The sequence below is a fragment of the Mytilus californianus genome, unplaced genomic scaffold (genome assembly GCF_021869535.1).
Source record: "Mytilus californianus isolate M0D057914Y unplaced genomic scaffold, xbMytCali1.0.p SCAF_2, whole genome shotgun sequence".
NCBI lineage: Eukaryota > Metazoa > Mollusca > Bivalvia > Mytilida > Mytilidae > Mytilus > Mytilus californianus.
In genome coordinates, this window is record NW_026262668.1 from 87,218,046 (window position 1) to 87,234,148 (window position 16,103).

The 16,103-nt window shown below is 31.7% G+C and overlaps 1 protein-coding gene across 7 annotated transcripts in view; it reads right to left on the reverse strand.

The window, feature by feature from the left end:
- The window catches only part of LOC127730379 (serine/threonine-protein kinase DCLK2-like), a 67,408-nt gene that overhangs the window by 10,275 nt on the left and 41,030 nt on the right, over positions 1–16,103 (reverse strand). For 5 of the 7 annotated variants that reach the window (XM_052238756.1, XM_052238755.1, XM_052238754.1 and 2 more), the window contains one exon: positions 986–1,964. In XM_052238756.1, coding sequence (XP_052094716.1) covers positions 986–1,964 — 979 coding nt within the window. Of the gene's footprint in view, positions 1–985; positions 1,965–4,771; positions 5,007–12,926; positions 13,196–16,103 lie in introns of those variants that run through there. The other 2 variants (XM_052238757.1, XM_052238758.1) reach the window with 2 other exon arrangements.

Below are 16,103 nucleotides of genomic sequence, written 5' to 3' on the forward strand. Positions count from 1 at the left end.
ACTAACACTGATCTTATTTACAGCACTGCATGAGAACAATATGGCCATTTTTATTTCGTTAAATTTAAAACAAATGTCAAATTGGTCTATGAATAAAAATGGCAGTTGAAAAGTTCAACTTGAGAGGAACTTTGTACCTGTACTTAAACTACATTAGATTATGTCAATTAATAATCCATGTAAACATCAAATATTTAATTATAGTAATAAAATCAATTTTACAAATACAAAATACATTGGGGAAATCATTGATCGAGTATCAATCTGAGAATTGTTATATCTATATCAACTTAAAGGCATAAAATGGAACTTTTATATTTAAATTATTCTAAACAGTTCAGCCTGAAAGACTATTAATATACATTTGTACATGTATAATGGGACTTTTAATGTATAACTACTCCCAACAGTTCAGCCTGAAAGACACCATCATAGTTAAATCATTTAAAACATTTCAGCCTGAAAGGCAATACATGTATAATGGAACTTTTATAGTTTAACTACTGTCAACAATTGTCAAACACTGTATTGGGTCATAGCACTGAAGTTTCACCATAATCAAGGATTTTCAATAATTATGGCATCTGATCTATATCTCTATCAAAATTTTATGAATCAGTTGTATTCCAAACAGAATGAACTCTAGTTTAATGTGACAAATTCACATACTTAAAAAAACTCGTCTGTTCTCACCAGTTGAGTAGTATGTACAATCTCAATTGTCAGGTTAAGATTACTTTATTGAATAATATATGATCAAATCAGCCACAATACAATTAAATGTTATAAAAATGCATAAAAACCTATATTCAAATTTTGGTGAGATGTAAAGCATATGCAACCATAAATGACATCTTCAATATTGGACTGGTCAGGGAAACATCAACAGTATTGTACATCCTTAACATTGCTGCTGCATACATCTGCATACCGTTAACTGAAAACCTTAATGAAACAATACATTTCTAAACTTATATGAATTTACCTTTCTTTGGCTTCTTCCTCTTTTATCCTGGCTTGTCTTTCCTCTTCCCTCTTTTTTCTTATCTCCTCTCTCTCTTTTTCTTTTTGTTCCTTCATTCTTTTGAATGGATCTTCTGGTTTGTTAGCTGTTGTTGGAACCTGATTTTGCTTCCTTTTTTCATTTTCCAATGCCCTTCTTTCAGATTCTATCATTTTTTTCTGTTGACGTTTTGTCCGATCCCTCTCCTCCTGTGCAGCTTTCATGCGATCTTTGTCTAGCCTCATTGCTAGTTCGTCCTCCTTTGGATAATCGTGACGTCTTCGCCCTTTTTCTTGTGGACGACCTTTATAAATGATATAATCTCCTTCTTGGTCCCGATTACTTCCGTCACTACCTTCACCAAAACCACTATCTCGTTTATCAGCTTCACTATCCTTCAATGCTGCTTGTCGCTTCTTACGTTGTTTTTCCAAATCCCTTAATAAATTCCTAGCATATGGACTATCAGGGTAAAGCTCTTCTATAATATCTTGTATATCCCCTTCTGTTAAACTGTCATTTCCTACACCTATGAAAACATCATCATCACGGAAAAAGTCTGAAATACCATGAACCTCTTTTCCTTTGACATTAAATAATTTCTTAAGCCTATTTGTTTTATATTTTGGGCCAAAAGCCTCAGCAATATCAGACATTAATTGATCATAAGACTGGACACTTCTTCGGTTTAAAAGTATTTTCACATTGTTTCTGGGCCTGGGACCATTCCGTACAATTGTCACTACTTTTGGTTTCAGTGGCACATGCTCAGTAGTGTTTGACAGATAAGAGTTTTTAGTAGCATTACCAAATGTTCCTCCCCATCTATTTTTGGTTGGTTGTTGACCATGAAAATATCGTCCTGGATGAAAACCATTGTTTCCAAACATCCCAGCACGGTGTCGGAAGCCCTGGGCATAACCAGCTTGTTCTGCTTCAAGATCATGTTGATGTGGACGTGCTACAGATAGAAAACAGAACCAAATGAGTGCATGTAATTTTCATATGATTTGTGGTATTTAAAAGTCAACTTTATTAACTCATGTACTTTACATATATTTATGGCATTTAAAAGTGACCTTAATGTATGCATGTACTTTTTCATACAACTTAAAGGTATTTAAAAGTTACTTAAACCCTAAGACAACATTTTCAGTTATTTTCTACATATCATCTTTCTTCACAGAATACATATTTTGAATAAAATCTTCAGCAATATAATCCTACTATAATATAATGTATTTATTTTTTAAATAAGCTGATACACTTAAAAACACCCCACTTGTCTCAATTGTAAAAACACTCCTTAAAAACATTGTCCTTGGTTTTATAAGAGAAAATGAATCATCTTTTCAGGAATTACTTGGGCTTAAAATAAAATTGTTTAAAGATCTAAGCATATATATTCCTGATATCAAATGTATGTTTTAAACACAAATGAGCTTTTGATGACCCTGTGAATAGAAAGTTCCATTTCTGGTACATTTAATGGCAACTTCCAATAGTGGTTCCAGTGTAGAAATCAAGGTTTTTCTAATACTGTGGATTCATTTATTTTCGTGGGTTCCAATTTTCATGGTTTGTGGAAAACTTGAATATTCGTGGATATTTAATTTCGTGGTTTTAGGAATGTCTGCATGCATTCCTTCAGAAAATTGGTAATTCGTTGAACATTTAAATTCGTGGTTCTCCTGTATCTACGAAATCCACAAAAAATGGTATCCAACGAATATTAATGAATCCACCGTGAGTACTCAGATCTACACCACCTTTAAACAATGAAAGACACTTTGGCGGATTATATTTAGGTAAATTCAGAACTATGTTCAAGTAGAGGGATACTCATCCTTCTCTGCAACTTATGTAATATGGTAAAGTTTAATCACCTTTTCTTTTGCACTAAATTGGTGTTAATTAAGCAAACCTCAATTACTACGATCAATAAGTGACATATTTTGTATTTTTAAAGAGAAAACATACAAGTCATCAATACATGAAATTAATTAAGAACTTTAACACATAATACCAATAATTAACCAAGGTCCAAATCAGTTAAAAAAAGAACATCAGAAAACCATTGAAATCATTCCGAACCAATTTTTTTATTATCAATCATTATCAGGCAATAAACAAAATTTTTCAATCACTAAGCAAAGGGTTGAGTCTATTACCAAACAGGTATTTACAATAGAAAGTAAACAGAAAAGTATGGTAAACATTTTCCTAAGTAAATACAAAACCAAATTATTTTCTTATTACCAACACTCCAATGTTTATACATTTACAAAATATATAAATAACAGAGAAAGGTCGCAAACCAATCTTATTAAGAGTCAAAATCAAGGAATTCAATACTGTTAGTTGGTCAAATAATCATTCAATTTAATCACAAATATTTGACTGTTAATTTCCACTTGTAGAAATTGCAGGAAAATATTTTAAAAAGTATTGTAAATCATAATCAAGTGTTTTAGTGTTTCTGGTTGTGTACATTGGTTTACTAGGGTTGTTAGTTTACTCTCTCTGACATTTACCCAATATCTCTTTTACTCATATAATTTTTATTTATTATCATTATTTTTACCCGATATCTCTTTTACTCATATAATTTTTATTTATTATCATTATTTCATATGTTTAATATTTGCAACATAACTTTAATTTTAATCACTAATATTCTAATGTTAAAGTATCATTTCCATTTTCACCTTTTATATCTAAGAACAAAACTCACATTATTTGGATATCATAATATCTAAAAAGATAACAGAAATCACCAAAAATATTGCCTAAACGGACAATACAACAGATCACATAAACCACCAAAAATCGCCTCCTCCAAAAACTTGATAACAAAAAAACACATGGTCAAGATAGAACGACTAGGTACAGGTGTGGTAGGGTTAAGTCAGTTTAACATGTTAAAAAACTCATCATATGCCGATCTAAACCATATGTCATAAATCTTAAACACACCATAAGAAAGCGGCACTAGGTGCAGTCAGGAAATTAAATAAAATTATATTCTTAGCGAAATAAAGGTCTAAAATTCAACAAATTTTGCATGCCATACAAAAATTTAATTAAGTTTTGAAATGAAACAAAATTGCAGACATTTTCCCTTTAATATACCAATTTAATCAGATCTTTTATGTTAAACTAAATTAAAGTTGCCAAAATTACTAGTTTAAGAAAATATTAAAGTTGACAGAAAACTAAAATGAAATACAAAACTTCCCAATTTTGAGTCTCATTTTACTAAAAAAAAAAAACAAGCATAGTCTAAGTTTTATTTTTCAAAGATTTCATAGTTGAGGCCAATAAAAACAACTGTCTAAATTCTAAAATACAAGTAATTTCCGAATTGACACGGTCAAGCCCTACATTTCATCACTCTGATTCCTAAAAAAAGAGATCAAAGACTCAAATGCAGAATTTTTTCTTAAATAATGGAGAACACTCTATACTAAATATTTAAATATTTGAAATATGAAATGTAAAAATTCCTCAAACAATTTCTAAATAGCAGGTGCAAAACTTATGCACAATCTTCCTGTGAAGTTTCAGGGATCTTGGTTGAAAACTAGGAGTTGATTACACAAATTAGGTACCATCTTTTCCCTGACCTACTGCCCAACATCATCATACTAAAAGCCTGTTTGGACTTCGTCCAATCTGGGCCAAAAAAGGATTTTTCACATATTATTTCAGTCTTTACTTAGCGTTCATCCTAAAAAAGGACTATTTAGCAAAAGAAGTGAAACTTACCATTTAGCCTAACTTTTAATCCAAGAATTGGAAATTCCACAGATCTTTTAACATCCACCATTTTGGAACTATTATTTGTATAAATACATGTAGTATCCAAAACATACAATTATATCTACCTCCATTAAAAAAATATATACATTTTGCAGGGCTTTTTAAATCAGAACTTTCATTCTGCCTGAATCACAAATCCCAAAACTGATATTGAAACCCAATATTCAGTATCACTTGTCAAAAATCTTCACATGCTTGCTTAAAACTGACACCAGGATAAAAAATAGTTTGTAAGTCTCAACTGACAATCAAACTATTGTGATGTGACCTTTTATTTCAAAATGTTTAAATAACTTAAACAAAATTGATAACAAAACACTGAAGATTTCCGATATACAAAGAATGTTTCTTTATATGAGAGATTACTATCGACAGCAGAAATCCATTTGTTAGCACTGTTCTAATGTAATGATTCAAGGAATATCACTTTAGTCCAATATCTATTCGTGAATTATTAATTCTAATTATCACACTTTATCCAGTCCAGTGTGTGAATACATTTTCACTGTATCAATATAGAAAATCAAACAATGATTAACATTTGCTAAAGTTATTTAACTTAGAACCAGTTTATTTCACTATCCAATGAAATCTAACCGCCATTCATGAGAATACATGCTTCCATTAAAACAGTTTACTTTTTCCTATTACACAGTGTTTCTAATATTCTCTGCAAACAAATCTAAATCTCTATAAAAGAGAGACAATTCAGAATGTTTACCCATATTTAATACAGGAAAAATTAATTGGCAATATATCCAGTTGTTAGATGATATAAATGGTTTTAAAAAATGGTATCAAATACAACAATTCTAACTTGTTTCAAATCTCAGCTTTTAGTAAACAAGGTACCAAAATTTCAAGACATGAGGCAACATCTATCTGTCAATTAAAATGTTTGAAATGATGCTAATAAGACTGGGTATATTAAGCCATACTTTGTATTGTAACCTGCCTTACACTCAGTTTTTTGTTGTTTAAAACTGTTGTAAGATTATTATTTGTACAGGCAAAATGCACAGGCAAAATTTTGAATGTCCCTATGCTGACCCCCTTCATCTCAATCAGTCCTTATATATGCGTTGAGTCTATATTTATTTAGAATTAAAATATTAAATGTCCATGATGTGCAAAAACTACCCTATTAAATCCTTGAGGTGATAAAATATATAAAATTAGATAGCAAAAATTTAAAGCACAGACAAAGGATTTCAATTTGAGATGTTAAGTAAATAACTTCGTATTTATTTAATTCTTTTAACTCTTTTTAATATTCGAACTAAAGTTCTCCACGTTGACTTGCAGTCTTTTATACTCCATTTATTTTCCAAAAACTGTCATGTTGGTGTGATATTCAAAATTAACAAATGCAACAGTTAATTAAAGGGGTAGGTAATAATGGGAGGTAACTTCATTTGACAAAATAAACAGTGTTCCTGATAGTGTGTTTTTTGGTTTGTTCTCACATCTATATAAACATTCATTTATTATTCTTTTTTCCCCTAGTTTGTCACAATCAAAGACATTTGAATAATTCTATGCAAAACATAATTATTCTCTTGAAATATTAATCCTGAGAAACTTTTTTTTTTAAATATAATTCAAACAAATCCTCTAGTTTCAATTTCTTGAATATTAATTTAATTAGACTGTTAGGATAAAGTTTTTTTTCTATAAATATCTGGCTAAAATTTTTGCTGTTCAGCTGTTATCAATGTGAGTAGCTCCAACATGGTCAAAGCAGATCTGCGACCTTGGGGGGTTAGAAGACCTAACGTCTCATTTAAAACGACCTGTTATCTGTGATCTTTAAAAATGTCCAAACCCTTCCTTAAAAGACTAACTTAATAGATAAAGAATGGAAAAAGGGAATGTGTCAAACAGACAACAACCCGACAAAAGAGCAGAAAACAAAATGCAACTTAGCGTCCTAGGGGAGCCCCATGTAACATATAAGAAATATATCTAAACTATGGGTAACAACAAACTCCACTTCTCTTCAGTACAGATTTAAATCTTTTCAAACTAGTAAAGATGATCTAGACATTGCTTGATAAATCACTTTCCGATCACTATCTTGGAGACATATTTTGGCTGTCACCACAAAATTCAACCTGTATGTATCAGTTGTCAGTTCAAAAATAATTTTCTTTATGAAGCACGAGACAAATATTCAATGTGAGAGGATTATATGATTGCTAAAGTTAAGGTCTAAATGTTGTTCCACAGAAGAAATTCTGATAAACGAAGTAGAGTTACCTCCCATTAAATAATGTAAGGAATTATTGTCAAAGTATGAACATATCAAATCAAAAAAAGTGTGACATTTGGGAAATACAAGCGCTACAATATCTTTTTCTCTTGTTTTATTGGCCATTTGGCTAACTTAAGATTTTAGCTGGAATGCCTTTTCCATGGCCTGTTTTTTTTTTTACTTAAAAAATGTACAATAATTAAATTGATATTATGGTTTTATCATATCTTTATCCATTTTCTGTCAAAGTTTTGGTTTTAAATTAACTTGTGAAGATCAAACCATTTCAACACTCTTTAGGACTTATTATTACAGTCTTTAACAAATAGATTCCTGCATGTGGAGATATTACCTATATTTTTTTGTTAATATTTGTCTTAAAATAAAATTCAGTCAATACAAAAATCAATTTATATTCCAATAATGAATAAAATTCATTCAAATTTTGGTATGTAGAGCCTAAAACCTCATAAAGATCACAATTTAATGCACCTGATATTACAACGAAAAGAGCTTTTGAACTTTGAAAAATGAACTTTAAAAGCTTGAAATAATTCAAAAAGTTTAGTTCATCCTTTTCATAATTGGACTTGATTTTGGAATGTTTCAGCTAAAAACACAACCTTTTATATTATAACATTTCATATATGATACAAAAAAAGAAAAAGAGAGACGGGAGATACCAAAGGTTAATTCAAATTCATAAGTGAAAAACAATCTGACAATGGCAGAAAAGGAAAAACAACCAAAAGACAAACAACAATCTGCAAAACTCAACATAGTACTGAAAAGTACTGTTCACATTTGATTCCAAAAAATAAGTAATTGTCTTTCAACAATTATCTCAGCTTTAAACAGTAAAATGTGAAATAAATGATAATTCTTACCATACTTGGTTATTATTAGATGAAAATCAAAAATGTTTTCATCACTGATATTATCTTTCCCAGTCATGTCATCCTTACTGATATAGAACAAGTGGACCAGTGGCTACTTCAAACATTGAGCATTTCCTGTACATGAGAGATGGGGCTTTCAAGGGTACATTGAGTAATAATATTTGTACATATTTTGTCTGTTGAATTCTACTAATAGGTGAATAGCAACTTTGACTTCAACATGTTCAACTGAGGGTCTCACTAGGTTGTAGACTGTTGAATGAGAAATGCATTCAAAGACCTGCAAAAACTGACAAAATTTAATATTTTTCATGTACTCTAAGCAATTTTGATATCAATAAATAATTTCCTACTTGATACCCCCATCATTTAATCTAAAATCTTAACCAAAATCAAAGTTCTGGTTATGAACGTTTTTATTAATTCACTGGTAGACACAACAACGGCAGACACAAAGGCAATAACTTGCTACCAATGATTACAATAAACATTTTTCTCTATTTTAATTTTGACACCTAAAGATTTTCAAATTGATACAGGTAAGCTATAATTACCAATCCAGATCATTACCGGTAATTATTTTGTTAACGAGTTCTCCCCTTCGAAAATAAAATGAATGAAACCTAATGGTTGGTAATCACCACTTTTAGTATATTCTTATTTTGGTAAATATACAACGCACTATACAACATTGTACTTTTACATACAGAATAGATAATAGCTCATTGTGACCTTGCAAAGGTTGTAGGGGGCCAGCTTTCTTCAACCTTCTTACAGCATGAAGCTGTTTTGCTAGGTGGCTGAGAGATCTGATTAACATCAACTGATCACTAAGTCTGATAGTATTATTCTAAAAATGGTGAAATTGAAGTCTGACATTTCACTCTTCCTACTGGAACACAAATTTAAGACATGGATTAAGCATGATCATATTAACATACTTGTGAAGGCAGTATACTGAAGACATCATTTCATGATAAAATGTAATATTTGGCTTTTCTTCATGAATGTGAGGGACACAAAATATTAAATACCACCAAAAATAAACATCAATCTGGCATTTGACCAACAGTTAGTAGACTTATTTAACTACCAAGATATGGAAAAGGTAAATGAATGTCAATAATATACTAATATTAGAATCAGATATTGACTGTGAAGACAAAGGATTGTTTTCTGATTGATTGATGTTTAAAGCCACTTTCAGTGCTAATGGTAATTTCATGACTGCCAGTTTTTAGTGGTGGAGGAAACTGTAGTGCCCAGAGAAAACAACAACTTTCAGCAGGAAAAATGGCAATCATAGTCAATTAATATTAAAGTATAGTGCCCATTGCCATGACCATGGTTCTCAACCTCAGTATTGACAGGCTAATGATCACAGTAGATGAACTAGTTAGAACACACATCCACCAAGGCCCCTGACAACAAAGAAGTTTGGTACTTGACTATGAAGATAAAAAATAAACAGGCATTTGACTGTGAAGACAACAAAGATTGGCATTTGACTGTGAAGACAACAAAGATTGACATTTGACTGTGACGACAAAGACGACTGGAATTTGACTATGAAGACAAAGAAGACTGGCATTTGATATGAAGATAAAAAATAAACAGGCATTTGACTGTGAAGACAACAAAGATTGGCATTTGACAGTTTAGACAACAAAGATTGGTATTTGACTGTGAAGACAAATAAGACTGGCACTTCACTGTGAAGACAAAGAAGACTGGCATTTGATTGTGAAGACAAATAAGACTGACAATAGACTGTGAAGACAAAGAAGACTGGCATTTGACTGTGAAGACAAAGAAGACTGGCATTTGACTGTGAAGCAAATAAGACTGACAATAGACTGTGAAGACAAAGAAGACTGGCATTTGACTATGAAGACAAAGAAAACTGGTATTTGACTGTGAAGACAAAGAAGACTGGCATTTGACTGTGAAGACAAAGAAGACTGGCGCTTGACTGTGAAGACAAAGAAGACTGGCACTTGACTGTGAAGACAAAGAATACTGGTATTTGACTCTGAAGACAAAGGAGACTGGCACTTGACTTTGAAGACCAAGGAATCTGACACTTGACTGTGAAGACAAAGAAGACTATAAACAATTCATCAAAATTTGGCGTTTGACTGTGAAGACAAATAAGACTGGGATTTGACAGTGAAGATTAAGAAGTCTGTCACTTCACTCTGAAGACAAATAAGACTGACATTTGACTGTGCAGACAAAGAAAACTGACATTTGACTGTGAAGACAAAGAAGACTGGCATTTGAATGTGAAGACAAAGAAGACTGACATTTGACTGTGAAGACAAAGAAAACTGACATTTGATTGTGAAGACAAAGAAGACTGGCATTTGACTATGAAGACAAAGAAGACTGGCATTTGATTATTCAGATAAAAAATAAACAGGCATTTGACTGTTTCGACGACAAAGATTTGCATTTGACTGTGAAGACAAAGAAGACTGGCATTTGCCTGTTAAGGCAATGGAGACTGTCACTTGACTATGAAGACAAAGAAGACTGGCATTTGCCTGTTAAGGCAATGGAGACTGTCACTTGACTATGAAGACAAAGAAGACTGGTATTTTATTTGTAAAGACAAAGGCCACTGGCATTTGACTGTGAAGACAAGGAATACTGGCACTTCACTGTAAAGCAAAGAAGACTGGCATTTGACTGTGAAGGCAATGGAGGCTGGCACTTGACTGTGAAGACCAAGGAATCTGACACTCCGTTGTGAAGACAAATAAGACTGACATTTGACTGTGAAGACAAAGAAAATTGGCAATTGACTGTGAAGACAAAGACTGGCACTTGACTGTGAAGACAAAGAAGACTGGCATTTGACTGTGAAGACAAAGAAAACTGGCACTCCACTGTGGAGAAAAAGAAGACTGGCACTTGACAGTGAAGACCAAGAAATCTTACACTTGACTGTGAAGACAAAGAGGACTGGCACTTGACTGTGAAGACAAAGAAGACTGGTATTTGACTTTGAAGACCAAGGAATCTGACACTTGACTGTGAAGACAAAGAAGACTGGCACTTCACCGTGAAGAAAAAGAAGACTGGTATTTGATGTGAAGACAATGGAGACTGACATTTGACTGTGAAGACAAAGAAGACTGGCATTTGACTGTGAAGACAAATAAAACTTGCACTTCACTGTGAAGACAAAGAAGACTGGCATTTGACTGTGAAGGCAATGGAGACTGGCACTTCACTGTGAAGACAAATGAGACTGGTATTTGACTGTGAAGACAAAGGAGACACATTTGACTGTGAAGACAAAGAAGACTAGCATTTGACTGTTAATACAAAGAAGACTGGCATTGACTATGAAGACAAAGGAGACTGGCATTTGACTGTGAAGACAAAGAAGACTGGCATTTGACTGTTAATACAAAGAAGACTGACATTTGACTGTTATAAAAGGAGACTTGCATTTGACTGTGAAGACAAAAAAGATTTTCATTTGACTGTTAATACAAAGGAGACTTGCATTTGACTGTTAATACAAAGAAGACTGACATTTGACTGTTAATACAAAGGAGACTTGCATTTGACTGTGAAGACAAATAGATACGCATTTGACTGTTAATACAAAGGAGACTTGCATTTGACTGTGAAAACAAAGACGACTGGCATTTGACTGTGAAGACAAAGAAGGCTGACATTTGACTGTGAAGACAAAGAAGACTGGCATTTGACTGTGAAGACAAAGAAGACTGGCATTTGACTGTGAAGACAAAGAAGATTGGCATTTAACTGTGAAGACAAAGAAGATTGACATTTGACTGTGAAGACAAAGAAAACTGGCACTTGACTATGAAGACAAAGAAGATTGGCAATTGACTGTGAAGACAAAGACTGGCACTTGACTGTGAAGACAAAGAAGACTGGCATTTGACTATGAAGACAAAGAAGACTGGCATTTGACTATGAAGACAAAGAAGACTGACATTTAACTGTGAAGACAAAGAAGACTGGCATTTGACTATGAAGACAAAGAAGACTGACATTTGACTGTGAAGACAAAGAAGACTGACATTTGACTGTGAAGACAAAGAAGACTGGCATTTGACTGTGACAACAAATGAGACTGAACACCATAAAGAGTTTTACCAGAGAATGAAGTAAAAACATGTTTAAAAAAAAAGTTGCTTTAAATTTCAGAAGTTGCATATCTATGTATAATATCACTGATTTACAATAAAGCCATACAGTAAGACAACATGGGTCACTAGTTATTCATGGAAGAAGTATTATTCTTATCATTTGAATGAAAAGGAATATACATTTGAATATTACTATAACACATCAAAATGATTTAGTGTTACAGTAATATGTAGCATTTAGATAATGTTAATAGATAGTACAATATATAATAAATTCTTTTTTTATTTACAACTTTAAACAATGATTTGACTTTTTTACTTACAATATAGGACTTTTTACCCTTGAGCAAGTGCCAAATTTACCAAAAATATAAAATGACATATCTTCTTAAAAATTTTGCTAGTGTGTTGCCTACTTGGTTCTTTGAGTGCTAGAACTATTTATGTTTTGTGTTCACTCCACTTCAGGACTTTTTCATGATACAATTTTATACAAGAGCAAGAGTATTAAATATAAAATTTCGAAAATTTCTCAACTGTTGTAAAATATCACGATGTTATCCAACAAAATAAGGGTTACCAAAACACTGGTATGACAATGTGCAAAGATATACAGCAGTTTCCTGATTTTGGTAAAACTAAATATACCTCCAACTACTGAGAAGAATGGTGCATGTTTTAAAAGTTTAAAGCCAGAGGTAATGAAAAGTGATTTCACAAACAGGTACATCAAAACAAGAATGACTTGAATACTGCTATTCAGTTGACAGTCAGATATAACATTAAAAAATAATAAAAGACAAATCTTTTCTTACTATATCTGAAACGGTTTTCCATATACCCTCTGGGTTCCATATACCCAGCCGTCCATGAGTGTGACACTGGGTTCACCATTTTTCCACCTCAAGGTTAGTTGTACCTATGAAATCATCCTTTATCTCTCAAAAAACAGTTATAAAAATTGATCTTGTTAGGGATTTACAATATATCCATGTCAGGTTTCTAGGGTAAATGCAGAGAAGTTCTGATAAAAACCAACGGCTTTAGTTCAATCTAATGTTCGTAATTTATCACAACATCGTTCCCCATACAAACAGTTACAATGTCATTGCATTTAAAACAAAGTCAAAAACTTGAGGCCAGTATAAAGGATATTATTTCAATTCATTTAACTGATAATTGTGAGAAGTATTTAATCATTTAATGTGCAATAGGGTTTTATAAAATGGTACATTGTTAAAAATCATGACAGTTTAATGGATATTGTGAGATCAAACCAACAATCCTGTTCACACCTAATTTAAATAGTTTCTGCAACTGTTTCCATTCATCTTAATGTGAGGAATAAATCTTTACTGAAAGACATATATTACATAACATCTCAGTCCTGCATGCATATTCTTTAGTGAAAGAAACGTATTGCATAACTTATATGGCCCTGTATGTGTATCAATCGGAGTATTTGACATCCAGTATAATGTGTGGTCTTCATACCTGTTATTATTATTATTCTCTAAACTTGCTTAACTTTGATATCAGTCTATTCAAGGGTTCAAGAATGATAACAATACACTTATAATCATGAGCAACTAAATCAAACAAAAGATTATTTTGGAATTTGATTTTGAATCAAAATACATGAGCAAGCTTGAATGGCCTTAAATAAAGAGGAAAAACAGACAAGGTATTGCACATCTTTTTTTTCAACACTTTTTCATCTCAATTTTTTTTTCTCTCTTGCCAAACAAATATTTAATGTTCTGTTGAATACAAACAGTAGAAACAAGAATATTTGTTCAATGGACACTATTATATATCCATGTTCATTGAACTGTGAAATCGAGGTCAAATTCGTTTAAAGTAAAAAAAATGTAGGTCAAAGTGACCAAAATATTTCTGAACAGCATAATGAACTATACAATTAAACTCTATCAGTTTAATAACTTAACAAGTAACTTAATATTAACAAGTGTCTGAGAAGTAGACCTAGTTAATCTTACCGAAATCTTGAGTTACATATGTTTGTTTATTGGTGTTTAACACCCCTATTAGCCACCTTGGCTTTATAAATGGGGGTCAGTTTTTATCGGTGGAGGAAGCAAGAGGACAAGAAAACAACCACTGACCTTCATCTGTTAAGATGAATAAAACCAGTAAACAATAAGTGAACTAACCTAGACTAGGCTTTTTAAAAAATTCAGTGTCCAGATAAACAGGAAGTTCTTGGATAAATATATTGACCTGTTCAGATTTGGACCAGCAAAAACATGTTCAATCCATAATGTTGCCAACAAAAACATGTTCAATCCATAATGTTGTCAACAAAAACATGTTCAATCCATAATGTTGCCAACAAAAACATGTTCAATCCATAATGTTGCCAACAAAAACATGTTCAATCCATAATGTTGCCAGCAAAAACATGTTCAATCCATAATGTTGTCAACAAAAACATGTTCAATCCATAATGTTGTAATGTTGTCAACAAAAACATGTTCAATCCATAATGTTGCCAACAAAAACATGTTCAATCCATAATGTTGTCAACAATAACATGTTCAATCCATAATGTTGCCAAAAAAACATGTTCAATCCATAATGTTATCAATAAAAACATTCTAAATACAATTTAGCCACTTCCCAAATGAAACTGAATCCCATATCCTCTCACATGCCAGAAATTGATTATGATAAGAGTATAAATTTCAGAAAGATTAAATTCAATATAAAATAAAATGTCTGTTTTATGCAATCTCTCACCAGATTTTGAACCTGAACCTCTGATTAATAGTGGTGTATATAGTCCTGTAGTGTAAGTCCAAGTGTAAAATGTTCCATCTTTTTCCTTCAAATGATCAACCATTTCAATATGGCACATATGTTTTATGGTTTTACAAACACACTATTATAAATAACTAAGGATTTTACCCTCCATACATATATTTTAAATGTAAATTTGTATTATGAAATAGGACTATGTACATTCTGGAACAAGAATTAGACTTTTTTGAAAGAAAAAATAATACATTATGGAGCTCATAAATAATAAGCGTTAAAATTACTTGAACTACTAATAGTATATTATGTACTTGCACCAAAAAAAATCATTATTGTCACTGAATATTTTAACAAAAGAGATGAAAGCTAAATAAAGGCTTTTGATTAATAATACTATCTCGGATTTCAAATTACACTAGTAGGTTATTCATATATTCAAAGATTATTTTCTCTCAAACAAAGTTAAGCTTCTATATTTAAGATAGTGAGAGAAGAAATCTTGTATGTAAAAACAGATTTTACAGCGAAGAAGAAGAATCTATTGTTTTGCAAACTTGTAGATATTATCTATCTGTAGTCACAGCAGCAAATATCTAATTTCAAAGGTGAACATTTTTACCATTTCATCAGCATTTGAATTAAATAGATTTAATGGATGGGAGCCATTTTGAAGTATTATATTTGTTATTTAACCCTAAAAAGGATCTCCTCCTTCTCAATCCCTTTAAAATAATACTATACTCCAATCTGGAAAAAAAAATGAAATGCACATCTACACATTATATTATGGAGCAATTCTGTCAAGTTTTCTTTGTTTCCAGTGTAAATCTTCTACAGTATGGAATATTACTTGAAAGAATGAGCTAAAAATTAGCTAATATACATTTTGCTAATGAAGATATTATACTTTAATTCAAAGTGACTTCCCACAATGCCCCTCTGTAGTTTATTTATCGTGAGTTATCTCTTAACATTTCGACATTATGCAATTGCACTTGTCAAACAATATTCAATTTAAACTTATTTATCCTTATTCAAAATTGTACAAAGAAATAAAACTGGGCACATAAACACGTACATAACACAATCATTTAAATCAATAGTGGTATATTCTGTTGACGTCCAAACATGATAGTAACCAATCCACCGTATAAAGACGATTGTTTTTATAAAAAATCTTTTAAAAATTGTCACCAAACTTCATGCATTTATTA